Source organism: Microtus pennsylvanicus, chromosome 7, assembly GCF_037038515.1.
Source record: "Microtus pennsylvanicus isolate mMicPen1 chromosome 7, mMicPen1.hap1, whole genome shotgun sequence".
Taxonomy (NCBI): Eukaryota; Metazoa; Chordata; class Mammalia; order Rodentia; family Cricetidae; genus Microtus; species Microtus pennsylvanicus.
Window position 1 is genome coordinate 78,921,957 of NC_134585.1, and position 12,063 is coordinate 78,934,019.

General features: G+C 34.7%; 1 protein-coding gene across 2 annotated transcripts in view; it reads right to left on the reverse strand.

The window, feature by feature from the left end:
* The window catches only part of Unc5c (unc-5 netrin receptor C), a 339,558-nt gene that overhangs the window by 56,819 nt on the left and 270,676 nt on the right, over nucleotides 1-12,063 (reverse strand). For both annotated transcript variants that reach the window (XM_075981231.1, XM_075981232.1), the window contains exons 6-7: nucleotides 8,260-8,427; nucleotides 5,749-5,913 (exon numbers count right to left, since the gene is read on the reverse strand). In XM_075981231.1, coding sequence (XP_075837346.1) covers nucleotides 5,749-5,913; nucleotides 8,260-8,427 — 333 coding nt within the window. The remainder of the gene's footprint in view (nucleotides 1-5,748; nucleotides 5,914-8,259; nucleotides 8,428-12,063) is intronic.

Sequence of the window (12,063 nt, forward strand, 5' to 3'; positions counted from 1 at the left end):
GCTTTTCTGGCTTTGGATCATGGAAATATTTTAGTGTGTGCATCATTATGTATTTTTTCTTTTATTTCTTTTTTCTATTTTGTTTTCAAGACAAGGTTTCTCTCTGCATCCTTGGCTGTCCTGGAACTAGTTCTATAGACCATGCTTGCTTCCAATTCATAAAGATCTGCCGGTCTCTGCCTCCCGAGAGCTGGGATTAAATGTGTGCACCCCATCCACCACCTTGTGATTATACATTTCTTAACCATTGGATTTTAACAAATGTCATTATGATTATGAGTGCACAGCCTTGGTGAGACTTGTCTTTCAACTGCCTGGCCTCCAAGAAAGAACAAGGTGATAGATAGCCCGAGTGTGGGAAAGAGCATTGTCTTCTAGACTCGGCATGGTTGCTGTGTACCATGTGCTGTGCACATGCACAGCAGCTGTGGTGTTCCCTGAATAAGACCGACACACATTCAAACCAGTTCACACTTCCAGCCTGAAGAAGGGTAGGAAGAGGCCCAAATCCTGGTTTAAGAGTTCTTGGCAGTTCATGGCTGCTGGGGAAGTTAAAGATACTTGAGAGATACTTTTCTTCTGTTTGTGGCTACTGGATTTTCACACTTTGATCACAGTGAATGTTTGCACATACATGTATGAGTAGCATTAATTGGACTTGACGGTTTTATACACACACAGAGTTTGGAGTAAGGTGGTGAGAGGAGTTAGAGGAAGAATAATATCAGGATATTTTGTATAGAGAAGAATTAGTCAAAGAATAAAAAATGGGCTTTATAATAAAAACAATATAAACAATTAAAATTTATAGCTACAGTTCACACGTACATATATATATAGTGCTTATATTAATTAATTGAAATCTATTAATTCAAATAACTTTGGTGGGTTAAAGCATAGTATAATTTTTAATTTTTTTCTAGAAACAATTATGAAGATCTTAATATTTACTAGTAAATCATAACTTTTTACTGAAAATGCATCAATATTTAACATAATTACCTATTCAAAATATTAAATACTTTTATAACTGATTCACAAAACCATGTGGATGTGTTTGTGTGTATATGTGTGTGTTACACATGTGTGTCCATGTGTGTTCTCTGTGAGAGCATTTGCAGAGCTCATGAATCAACAATGAACATTTTCCTCTGTTGTCAACTTTAATATCTGGGCTATCATATCTCACCAAGACCTCATTTGAAACCATCAGTAGCTTGGTAAACAATTGCAAATTACTTCAAATGGAAGCTAAACATTTTAGAAGTATACAACCCAAGCAAATTAACTCTATAAATTAGAACTATGAATAAAACTATAATATGTACTGAGGCATAATGAGAAATGGAACTAAATAATGGTCAAAATAGATAGTCAAAGATTTTAATCAGCTATTTAAAATAGATATTGTAAGTTTCATGCCATTTTTAACCTTTTTCAGTATGATTTAAGTATTTAATTCATCAAAAGCATAAAACTGAATTTCTTTCTATAGGTTTAAAATTGCCATTGACAAGGTGAATTTAGTTCATTTACATGGCAGTTCTTGAAAAGTGTGTATTTCTTTGACATCTGGCTTATTGTTGGTATTTATCAAGGCCTTTCTCTTTTCCTTCTTTTCTACCTTCATTTTTTTTACCTTGAGCTTCATATTCAAATTCATACATTTATAGACAGTCCTACCATTATATCTGGATCACTTGAATCAATAAAATATAATGTGAAAAACATAACTATTTTCTTCCAGAATAATACATGAAATTTTAAAATCCTTTCTTAGTTCATAACTTGTTATGTCCCATGTTAGTATCATTTAGTTCCCCTTAATTTCAGGTTACCGTCTATTATTCCTTATTTGATAGCATCAATTCTCAATGTCCATTTTGTTGTCACTCAGTGGGTTTTATGAGAAGCAAATGAATCCTTTGTCTTTTACTTGTCTCACAATCTCTTCCAATATTGCTTTCTTGATTAATGAATGTCAGACTTCCTTATGTTAATTTCTAATTCGCCTACTACTTTTTACATAACATGCTTTTATTTCATCTAACTCTATTTGATCTGCAACCCAGGTTCCTAGTTTTTTTTTTCTTCACCTTTATCTATAGCTGTATGTGTCTAATCTGCTTATTAATCTTGTATGGAATTTTAAATTTCAACCATCATGTTTAAAGTTTTTAACATTTTATTTGATTCCCCCAAATGTTCCCATTCTTGTAACAATATTCTATGCTTTCATTGTAAAAAAGTTGTCTTTATACTTTCACTGACAACTGTCCCGAATCCCTGTGAGTGGAATGCTAATTCTTTTTGTTTTGTTGTAGGCTGTCCTTACACTGGACTGTTCTCTTGGGAGATTTTGAAATTTCATGCAATTTTCAGGGGTGGGCATTTTTATTTATTTATTTTTACAGATCAATGCACTAAGATACTAAGATTGCAGAAGGGACCTGCTAGTGGTTTACTTTCTGCTGTGCTTCCTCAGAAGCTGCTGCAAGGATGCGAATTACATGTCTTTCTATCTTTTGCTCCCTGGAGTATATCTGAAGCTCCATACCACAGCTGGGTATAGCATTGTGGTTTTACTACAGATTTTACTTAAACGAATACCTCATTTTCCTTTCCCTGCTATGATTTTCTTGTGGTTTCTTTGGAACAGTTGGAAAAAAAAAATTCTACTTGTTTTTCATGGTGGGTAGTAATGAATGAATTGCAGCTTTATTAAGTTCTTGCTCAAAGTCTCAGCCCAATTCTTTCACTAAGCCTCTGACCCTAGTACAAATCCTGACTCTCAAACACTCTAAGACCCAAATCATATCCACTTTGGCTCTGGCTATTCTGGTGTCTGCCACACAGCCAACTCTCCCTTTGCCTTCTAACTACCTTCCTGTTATTTGTAGGTTCTATTCTCCTCTCTCCTCTCCTCTCCTCTCCTCTCATTTCCTCTCCTCTCCTCTCCTCTCCTCTCCTCTCCTCTCTTCTCCTCTCCTTTCCCCTTCCCTTCCCCTGCTCTCCCCTCCTCTCCTCGTCCTCCTTTTTTCTCTCCCTTCCCCTCCTCTCCCCTCCCCTCCTCATCCTCCTTCTCCCCCCTCTCTCCCCCCTCCTCTCTGTATAGTGATATTCAAATCTGTAACATTTTATCTAAATTGTCTACATATTTTGATGCAAAGGTGCTCATATTATTGTTAGGTGGTAAAGCAATAAATTTTTCATAATTTTGTTGTTTTGAGAAAAATAATGAATAAATCTTGACAACAGCATTTTCTATTAATTTCACCTTTCATAGACCTTAAATGCCAATTTAACTTATTGAAAAATAATGAATATACTATGGTTTCTAGGAAACTCTTGAATCCTACTTAGATCTATCAGGAACTCTGAGCTTCTTTTACCCAGCAATATATCAACATTAATAACAGGATTAATTATAAATAATTTTTAGTAGAATTATTTTATTTCATCCTTGGTCTGATATTGAGTAGGACAGCTTTGTTTTAGGCAATATTATTGTATTGTTAGATAACACATTCAAGATATGAATTACCCCAAAGCAAAGGCATTTTAGAAACAGATTCCTCATTGGGAAATTGCAACTCTGTGACTTTGTGTTCTAATCCATTCCTTTTTCTTATCATGGACATTGTCCCTCTTTCAAGCTTTATAGTTTTGTTGTTAAGAAGGCTTTTGTTTTCCAAGCAAAGGTAATATTATTTCTTTGTAAGACTTTGGCAGCAATACTTCTCCAGAAATTCCAAGCTTAGTGGGAAACAGAGACTATAAGCTCTAACTGTAAAACACTGTAATTATACAGCAAAGCAATCTCTCTGCTGTTGTTTTATCACCCAGGAAATCGATAGTGGTATAGACTACAATTCTCTGCTAGATCTAGGACAGATGAGAAAGTTTATTGACTTAGTAGGAACTACTAGCATAAGAAATCACAGTAGCGGGAAAAGAGGGCTTTTTACCTGACCGACTTCAATCCAAACTCCAAATAGTTTTTGTCCAATAAGAGACTTAATTTTTTTAAAAGCAAGGAAATGCACAAATAAACAAACAAAAAACATCATCCATGTCTAAAACTATCTTAAAATCTAAGTACACTCACTACCAGTCATTACTGTTGGCAAATATCCAATCATGAGGGAACATTTCATTATGGTTGGGTGAGATGAACAGATATTGAGGAACTGATAGTCATGAGGTCTTAGTTTGAAAGTCTTGTGTTTGACAAATGTCATAGTTTAGAAAGAATTTTGTAGAAGTTCGAGTGTCCTAGCATGTAGCAATACATTCCTTGTAAACTATCTTGCCAAGAATTTAAGTACATGGAGCAGAAACCAGTGATATTTTATCAATCAATGTTGTTATTATATTGAGATAGAATGAAAGTACTAAAGAAAAACATGCCCCAAACTATCTCAATCACATCAATCAATTTGTTTCATACTAAAGAAAAAATATGAAACAAAAAACATGACATATTCATGTATTTTACATTTGGTCCTCAATTAAAACTTGTTCCTGGGGATGAAACCTGTATCTCTAGACAGATGATTAATAAACAGCTGTCCTCCCTTTATTTTCACATTTCTAGCAGAAACAGTGAGGTACATGGTAACTCTCCCCAGTCACCAGAAGCTTTAGGAATATGGCAACGCTTGACAACGCAATTGAGTGGTGCCTGGATTCTCATTCAATGTGAGCAACATTATTATATATTTGTACTTTAAGTAAGTTTTCTTTTTAAAGGTCCTTGTGTACATAGACTCTGAAGAGTAAGCAGAGTTTCATTTGTGTAGTGAAAACAAAGCACTTGTTCTTAAATGACAAACACAATAGTCCCCTGTGAATATGTCTCATTATATATTCAATATACATGAGAAATGTCAACATTTGGACACCATTAGTTTAGATTCACCATGGCACATTGTTTAATCCATTTGCCTGAACAATTCTATGCACTTTTTTTCACTGTCATGAATAGAGATGGTAAATTCTGAACATCTAAGAGCTCTTCAGTAAATGGTTAGGAGTTTGCAAGTATTAAACGCAAGTCATCATTTTACTGACAAAATTTCATGCAAAGGGTATGAGAAATATAATATAGGTCATTTCATATACCATAACATCTGAGGCAACTTCCATGCTTATTAAATATTGTTTTATCATTAACGCTTTCTTAAAATAGGCTAAAATATACCCATGATGTAATTTCTAATACAAACCTAGCACTTTCAAGAGGTTGGGAACATGTTCTTACAAAAGATTTATTATATATTTATCAAACTACCTGCAGAAATATTTATTGTCCTTGTATATTTTAAATTTCAAGGATGTTGACTCAGTACCAGGTATGATTTACAAATAAACAGCATTCTTGTTGGAAGACATCCTTTGATTCTATGATAAGTTTAAGGTACTCCCATGTGCAAGGTAATACAACTGAGTTAACAGTTTTTCGAGTTGGAAAGAATGACAGCCTGTCCATGGAAATGACTAAATTGTGTTATTTTTTTTTCTTGAGTTAAAGCAATACTATGTGCAACATTTGTTAACCAGACAATTATTATTTATTCTTGTTCCTGAGAGATTAGCTTTTCCCAACTATGAAAGAAAGCAAGGATAGAGTTGTATCATCACATTTTTCTTATTGTTCAGCATCCTCAATTAACCACATGCCTTCAAGCTATCCCAAAAACTTGGCCTTTGGCCCCTTGGTACCTGCATTTCTTCAGTTTGACTTACCCTGCATGCACAGCCCATCGGTGCAGTTCTTGGATTGCAGGACCAGGCCATCGCAGTCCTTGCCCCCATTCTTGGGTGCGGGTGCTGTACACTCTCTCCTGCGCCAATGGGTGCATTCAGTCCCACAGGTTGACCATTTGCTCCATGATGTCCACCTGCCATCCACTGCCATGAGGGAAGCCAGCATGAGATCAGAACAAGCCGTTACTTAATAAAGGGAAAAGAAGCACAACTCAATTCCCACAAAACAATAAGAATGGAAGAAGATAACCTAACGAGAAGCCTGGCACTCAGTTAAGCCTCTGGTGAATGCGTCATGCTCTACCTGAGGGAGTTCTGTGCATTTCCCCCCTCTAGTCAAGGGTCCAGCAAGACTTTCTGGAACACATCAAGAGCTACATAAGAATATTATCATACTTTTTTCTCTTGATTCATTAAAGGTGAGGCTTTTGGATATTGTATGGAAGATCAGGGGGGTTCCTTTTTAATCAAAGATTCCTTCATTTAGAGTGTCACATAAACAATGAGAGCAAAGATGTATGAGAGTTGGAAGCAAACAAGTGTAGTGGTCAAGTAACTCATTCATTCTCTTCTCTCTGTCTTCACCCCCTCCCATGTCTCTTGACTTGTATAATATTTATATTTTCTTTTTGTCATCAAGGTCACTTGATTTGGCTGAAACCTTTGCCATACCTTTCTGTAAAGACAATACTATTTTTAGCTTATTTTATGATTTCATTCCATTATTTAATAGTGTGCAATTCCTATTCATTCTGAAATAAAATTTAAGTAAATTCCTCATTTTGGCAAAAATTGACACACTTTCATACTTATTTTGGTAGATCATTATAAGAAAGTTCAGTGACAATGAGCTGGGATATCTCTGTCTTGAGAATATACAACTTGGTATCAATTTGAAAAACAGAGTAAACTTCCAAACTTCAAAACAAATCCTCTTAAGTATATTAAAGAAGGAGGATTAAAATGTTAAAATAAGTTAAAAAGTGTTTGATTTTTTTACCTGATACATAAATGTTTATGATTACGTAGAATCCTACATAAAACAATGCCAAACATCATTTATCGAACCTTTAAATTACTCAATTCTGAACAGTGGAAAAACAATATAAATTTTAGTAGCTTACAGCGTTTGGTAATTCTCTTATTACTGAGTAAATATACTACATAATGTGCATTGGGATATAAATATGCATATGTGTAAAATTAAGGAACACATTATTATTTCCATATACAGTTGTCTATACTTCAACTCCCAATTACCCAGAGCAATAAAATTTGATTTGCTGTAGCTCAACAATATGTGCCTATCACTTAAAGCACTAGCATATATGTATGTATGTGTGTGTTTGTATATGTGGTGTGTATATGTGTGCTATGCGTGTGTGCAGTCACATTGTTCTTTCAACTCAAATTGAATGAACTCTGAAATATGAGTCATAATGTAGGTGAAATAAGGTACAATGTATGATATCAGATGAATTTCTTCACTTACCTATAAGTAAAAATATGTTCGATAAATAAGAGCCCTCAAAGGTTCAGAACAGGGACACATTTTGGTACTTGGAATCAATACTTGAAAATGTAATCTGTAGATTACATTTTTCTCCCTGCCCACTTGTGAAAAATATTCTATTAAAGGATGAGCAGTAAAACACTGGGCAAAGCAAAGAGAATTAAGGCTGTGTATTCAAACACCCCACCAAAATTGATAACAGAATTTCTAATCATTGAGTATACTGAATTTATGGACTATTTCAAAACAGTTTTATCTTAACTTCTGTATATTTTATATGAGTAGGCATTTTAGTATATTTGGAATTTATTTGGATTTGGGTAGCTATTAACTGGGATTTACCTGGAGTCAAGAGCTGGTGGAAATATGAATTACTACAAGATGATGCCAAGTGGCAGAGGGATGCAATCTTGGTATAGGGGCCACTGCAAATAATTTATAAGACAGATGACCAAGAGGTACAGATAATAAAGAGGTGGCTATGCTGTATTTTCCAAATCCATTATCTCATGTGTCACAAACCTTAGCCTTTCTTTTAATTCATTCCAGATGTTTTATTTGCCCCTGCCTAGAAACTGACACTATGTATTCCAGGATAAAATATTTTCTAAACTTCTGTTCCAATTAATTTTCATGTTTTGCTGGAGATCAAAGGTTGCTATTTCTAACTTTATGTGGTTTTCAATGTTGTTCAAATCATTTGAATTACAGAATGTACAATCTTGCCTCTAGCAGTATCACTGAGAAACACAGGATTATATTCATGGTTATTTGTTCTCTTAAAGCACTTTGCGTGGTTAGGTGATAAAGTTCCAGACTCTTTTGGAGGAACGTGTGACTTCTCAGCAAGGTAAATGCAGAATGGATTTAAATAATGTTTATCACACATAAGTTAAGATTAGGTCTTTGTCATCTGGTTCTAGTACACACATTTAGAATGGTGGGAATTATTTGGGAAGAAATAATTGTGTATTTACCTGGGCACAACGTAGTACATGCTAATTTCTGCACACTCTGCCCCTCACAGAAGGCCCCACCATTGAGTGGGGCTGGGTTGGTGCAGGTTCTCGTACGTTTCTGATATCCTCGTCCACAACGGCTGTTACACACAGACCATTCTGTCCAGGTAGACCAGCCACCGTTAACTGAATGAGACAAACAACAAAGGGTAGTTAAGCATGTGGGAATGAACAGTACACAAACTACACACAGAATACAGACTGGAGTCATTCCCCATGTATCAATCAAAGGAACAAGATTTCAATGCTACAGGAGGCCACAGTTATCATTTCAGAGTTTTGTTGTATGGCTGAAGAATCTAAATTGAGATATAAGAAATTATTTTCCATGAGTTGCTTATTTATAAAAATAAATAAGACTATGTTCTCTTTTCCTTGACTAATATCCTTAAGGAAAAAAGAATCCCCTTACCTAGTTAAACTCCAAATAATACTTTTGACAGTTTATCTCGCATAATAAATGTTTACATCCAGATGCCAAGGCTGTGAGCCAAAGCATGGAAACTAAATACAATCACTTGGAGTTCATGAAAAACAAATGATTAATTATTTTTCATCAGCATCTTCAAACTTTATTCGGTTTCACAAACCCACATGTGAACCCAAATACAGAGTTAAATCTTACAGCATCCTACTTTTAAGTAAATTGGTAATCTGATTGAGCTAGCAATTGATTGGTGCATTGGAAATGGACACTCATCCTGTGAAGAAAAACTATGATATGTTGTGGAGGGGTCATATATGTGATTACAAAACAAGAATTCCACCCTACCCACACTATTTATTTCTGGACATGTGTCTCTTAGAAATATCATGATGTCTAAAAAAATAGTTTAATAATTTGTGTTTGTATAATGTTTTTAACAAATTTAAACATATATTATTTGCTGATAGTTAAATCTCTGTGGGAAAACTTTATTCATTTGCTTGCCTAGGTAAAAATGGTTAGCTACTGAAGCAACACAGACTTTATATATGCAAATGATTTTGCTCCAAATTATATTTTCTAGGAAATCTATTAATTTGAAAATAAACATGACTGTATTTGCAGACATGAACAAAAGTATCTCCATAACAGATTTTTAAATGCAGTGATTATTAGAAATACCTATGATGTTAAATATAGAAAAATGTTAAGTTGTATATTTTCAAGCCAATAAAATGATAACATAGAAGGTTATCTAATAAAAATGGATGTTAGCATTGTACATTAAATAAAAGTAACATGTGTAGCTCTTATCTTAAGGTACTACCTATGCATACAAAATATCAGTGATACCATATTGATTAAAAAAAATACAGTCTGTAGATGGATAGGATCAAAGACAACTTCTTTGGCCTTTTCTGTGTTTTTCAAATTTTCTCTAATGGATACGCATTTATAAGCCAAAAGAGACAATAATGAAAAAGAGGACATAAAACAGATTTAGAATAAGAATTGATGATTACATAGGTTACTGGACTGATGAACCCAACTTATGTGCTTTGCACAACTCAATTTATGAAAGCCACAATGCTTTCATGTATGGTGCTTACTAACATGAGAGGCTGAGATTCTGAGTTACATATACAATTTCCATTCTGTTGACATCCTAATGTCTTGTTAAAAATCAGTAACTTTTAGACATTTTTTCAGATATTAGACACATCCTTTATTTTACAGAAAAAGAGAAAAGGACTCAAAAATATAGGTTAAAGAGCTGGATAGTTGCTGATCAAGGCCTAGCTGCTTCATCTTTGGTCCTGTGGCATCTGAGAATGTAAAAAGTTTAGTGGGGAAGTTGATTTGGGAACCCCTACCTGTCAACTGTCTGTGCCAGCTTTTCATGGCTTCATAAATTGAGTTGTGTAAAGCACATAAGTTGGGTTCATCAGTCCACAGAAACCTATTTAATCATCAATTCTTATTCTGAATCTGTTTTATGTCCTCTTTTTCATTACTGTCTCTTTTGGCTTATAAATGCATATCCATTAGAATATGCATTTTCTAAAAGTGTTTGTTTATTATGTGTGACCCTTCTTAATAACAAAGCTCTTATTACATTTGCTGGTCTTGAATTCATGCTATACCTAGAAAGAGATTTGTATCTATATCAAATACCAATAGAACGGGTCTATTTATAGTATGCCTTCATTGGTTATTTGCAATTGGCACATACTATGATTGGGCCCAAATGCTTCTTTGCATTTTAAATGTTGTTAATCAAGTGTTTCAGGCAGTTTAGATTAAGATGAAAAGTACAAAACAATTTCGTGTGATTTAAAGAATACAATTGCTTACAATTTAACATAGCCATTATCTGGACCAGGAAATTAAACCCCTGAGTAATCAGAGGATTAAAAAAATTGAAATGCTTCTGTTCTGTAATTAAAATGGCAGTTTTAAACTATCTCTGTGTAGCTTCTAAAACATCATGATGATTCTGTTCTTGTGGCTCCTCATCTTGTCAGTAACTTGGCCACACAATGGTATTGTTGGAGAGGGAACAAATTAATCTCTGTCTGTCTGACTCTCTCTATATATACATATATAAATATAGAGATATATTTCTTTATATATACATATATGTAAAAATATATTTATCTATCTATCCATCATCTATCTATCTAAAGCATAGACGTTTCTTTTTGGTTGATATGAGAAACTGATGTAAGATAGATCAATAGGTAAAAAAACACATAGATACAACACATGTTTATTCATCATGGGCACATCATAAAGATGTAAAAAGCCACATGTGCCATGAGAACTAAACATATGTATGGAAGTGGACCCAAGAGTGGTAGGTTTTGAAAAGCTTACTAGGAGTTAACTGAGTAAGAGCTACGCAGAACCCTCCTGCTTTCCACTGTCTGTCCTCAGTGATGAGAATTTTATTTTCTTTTTAGTCTATAGGAAGTAATTCTTCTTAGAACTTTTCTTGGATCTAAGCTAAAGAGGAAATTTGGGGTGATCTCTTTTGATCTGTTCTTATTAAATTGCCTCCAAGTTAAGGAAATGGCCAAAGGCTGGAATGGTATATTCTTTGATTCCATATGTTATCTTAATCTTATCTCCTGTAGGACTCTCTGACATAATTGTCAGGATATGCCCAGTTAATGTACCCCCTTCATAGGCCATCTGAATCCAGGCATATGACTGACCACAGAAGTAGGGAGGGACAGTTACACCATTTTCTGAGCAGGGGTAAAGTTTGGGTTCCTTGTTCAAGAGGAAGCCTCATCTTAAATATTTGGTGTTTAGTTTTCTCTGTGATAATATGTCAATATAACTAGCGTTCTGAGAATTATGTAACTGTATGGCCTAAACTAATTGCGTACAAACCTGCTGAAAGTTTAGCTGGGGAATAACTCACCTTCTGAAATAGCTAGGGGATAATGGAGTGCCAAAAGCATAGGGAGGTAATAGCGTTGATGTCACACCAACATGAAGGCTGTTGGACCCTCACGGGCCACGACAGAAGGGTAGAACTATTTGACTCTTAAAGAAAATCAATAGATTTAGAGATGAGCAGGGTGAGAGGGGCCAGAGAATGGCGTCTTCCATGTTGTGGGAATGACAGTCCCTTTATCCCAGTTGTCTTTATTATGACTCTATAGTCCTTTGATAAAGGCAAGAAAGCAAGTTCAGAGGTGGGGGACAATGAGTCTGTTTGTGGAATATGTTTGTTTCATCTTTCCTGTGTTTTCTGTAATTGTAGACATGAGTCTAGATTCAACGGAAGTATCATTGGTCTGTCTTGTGCTTTGTTCTGTCCCAAA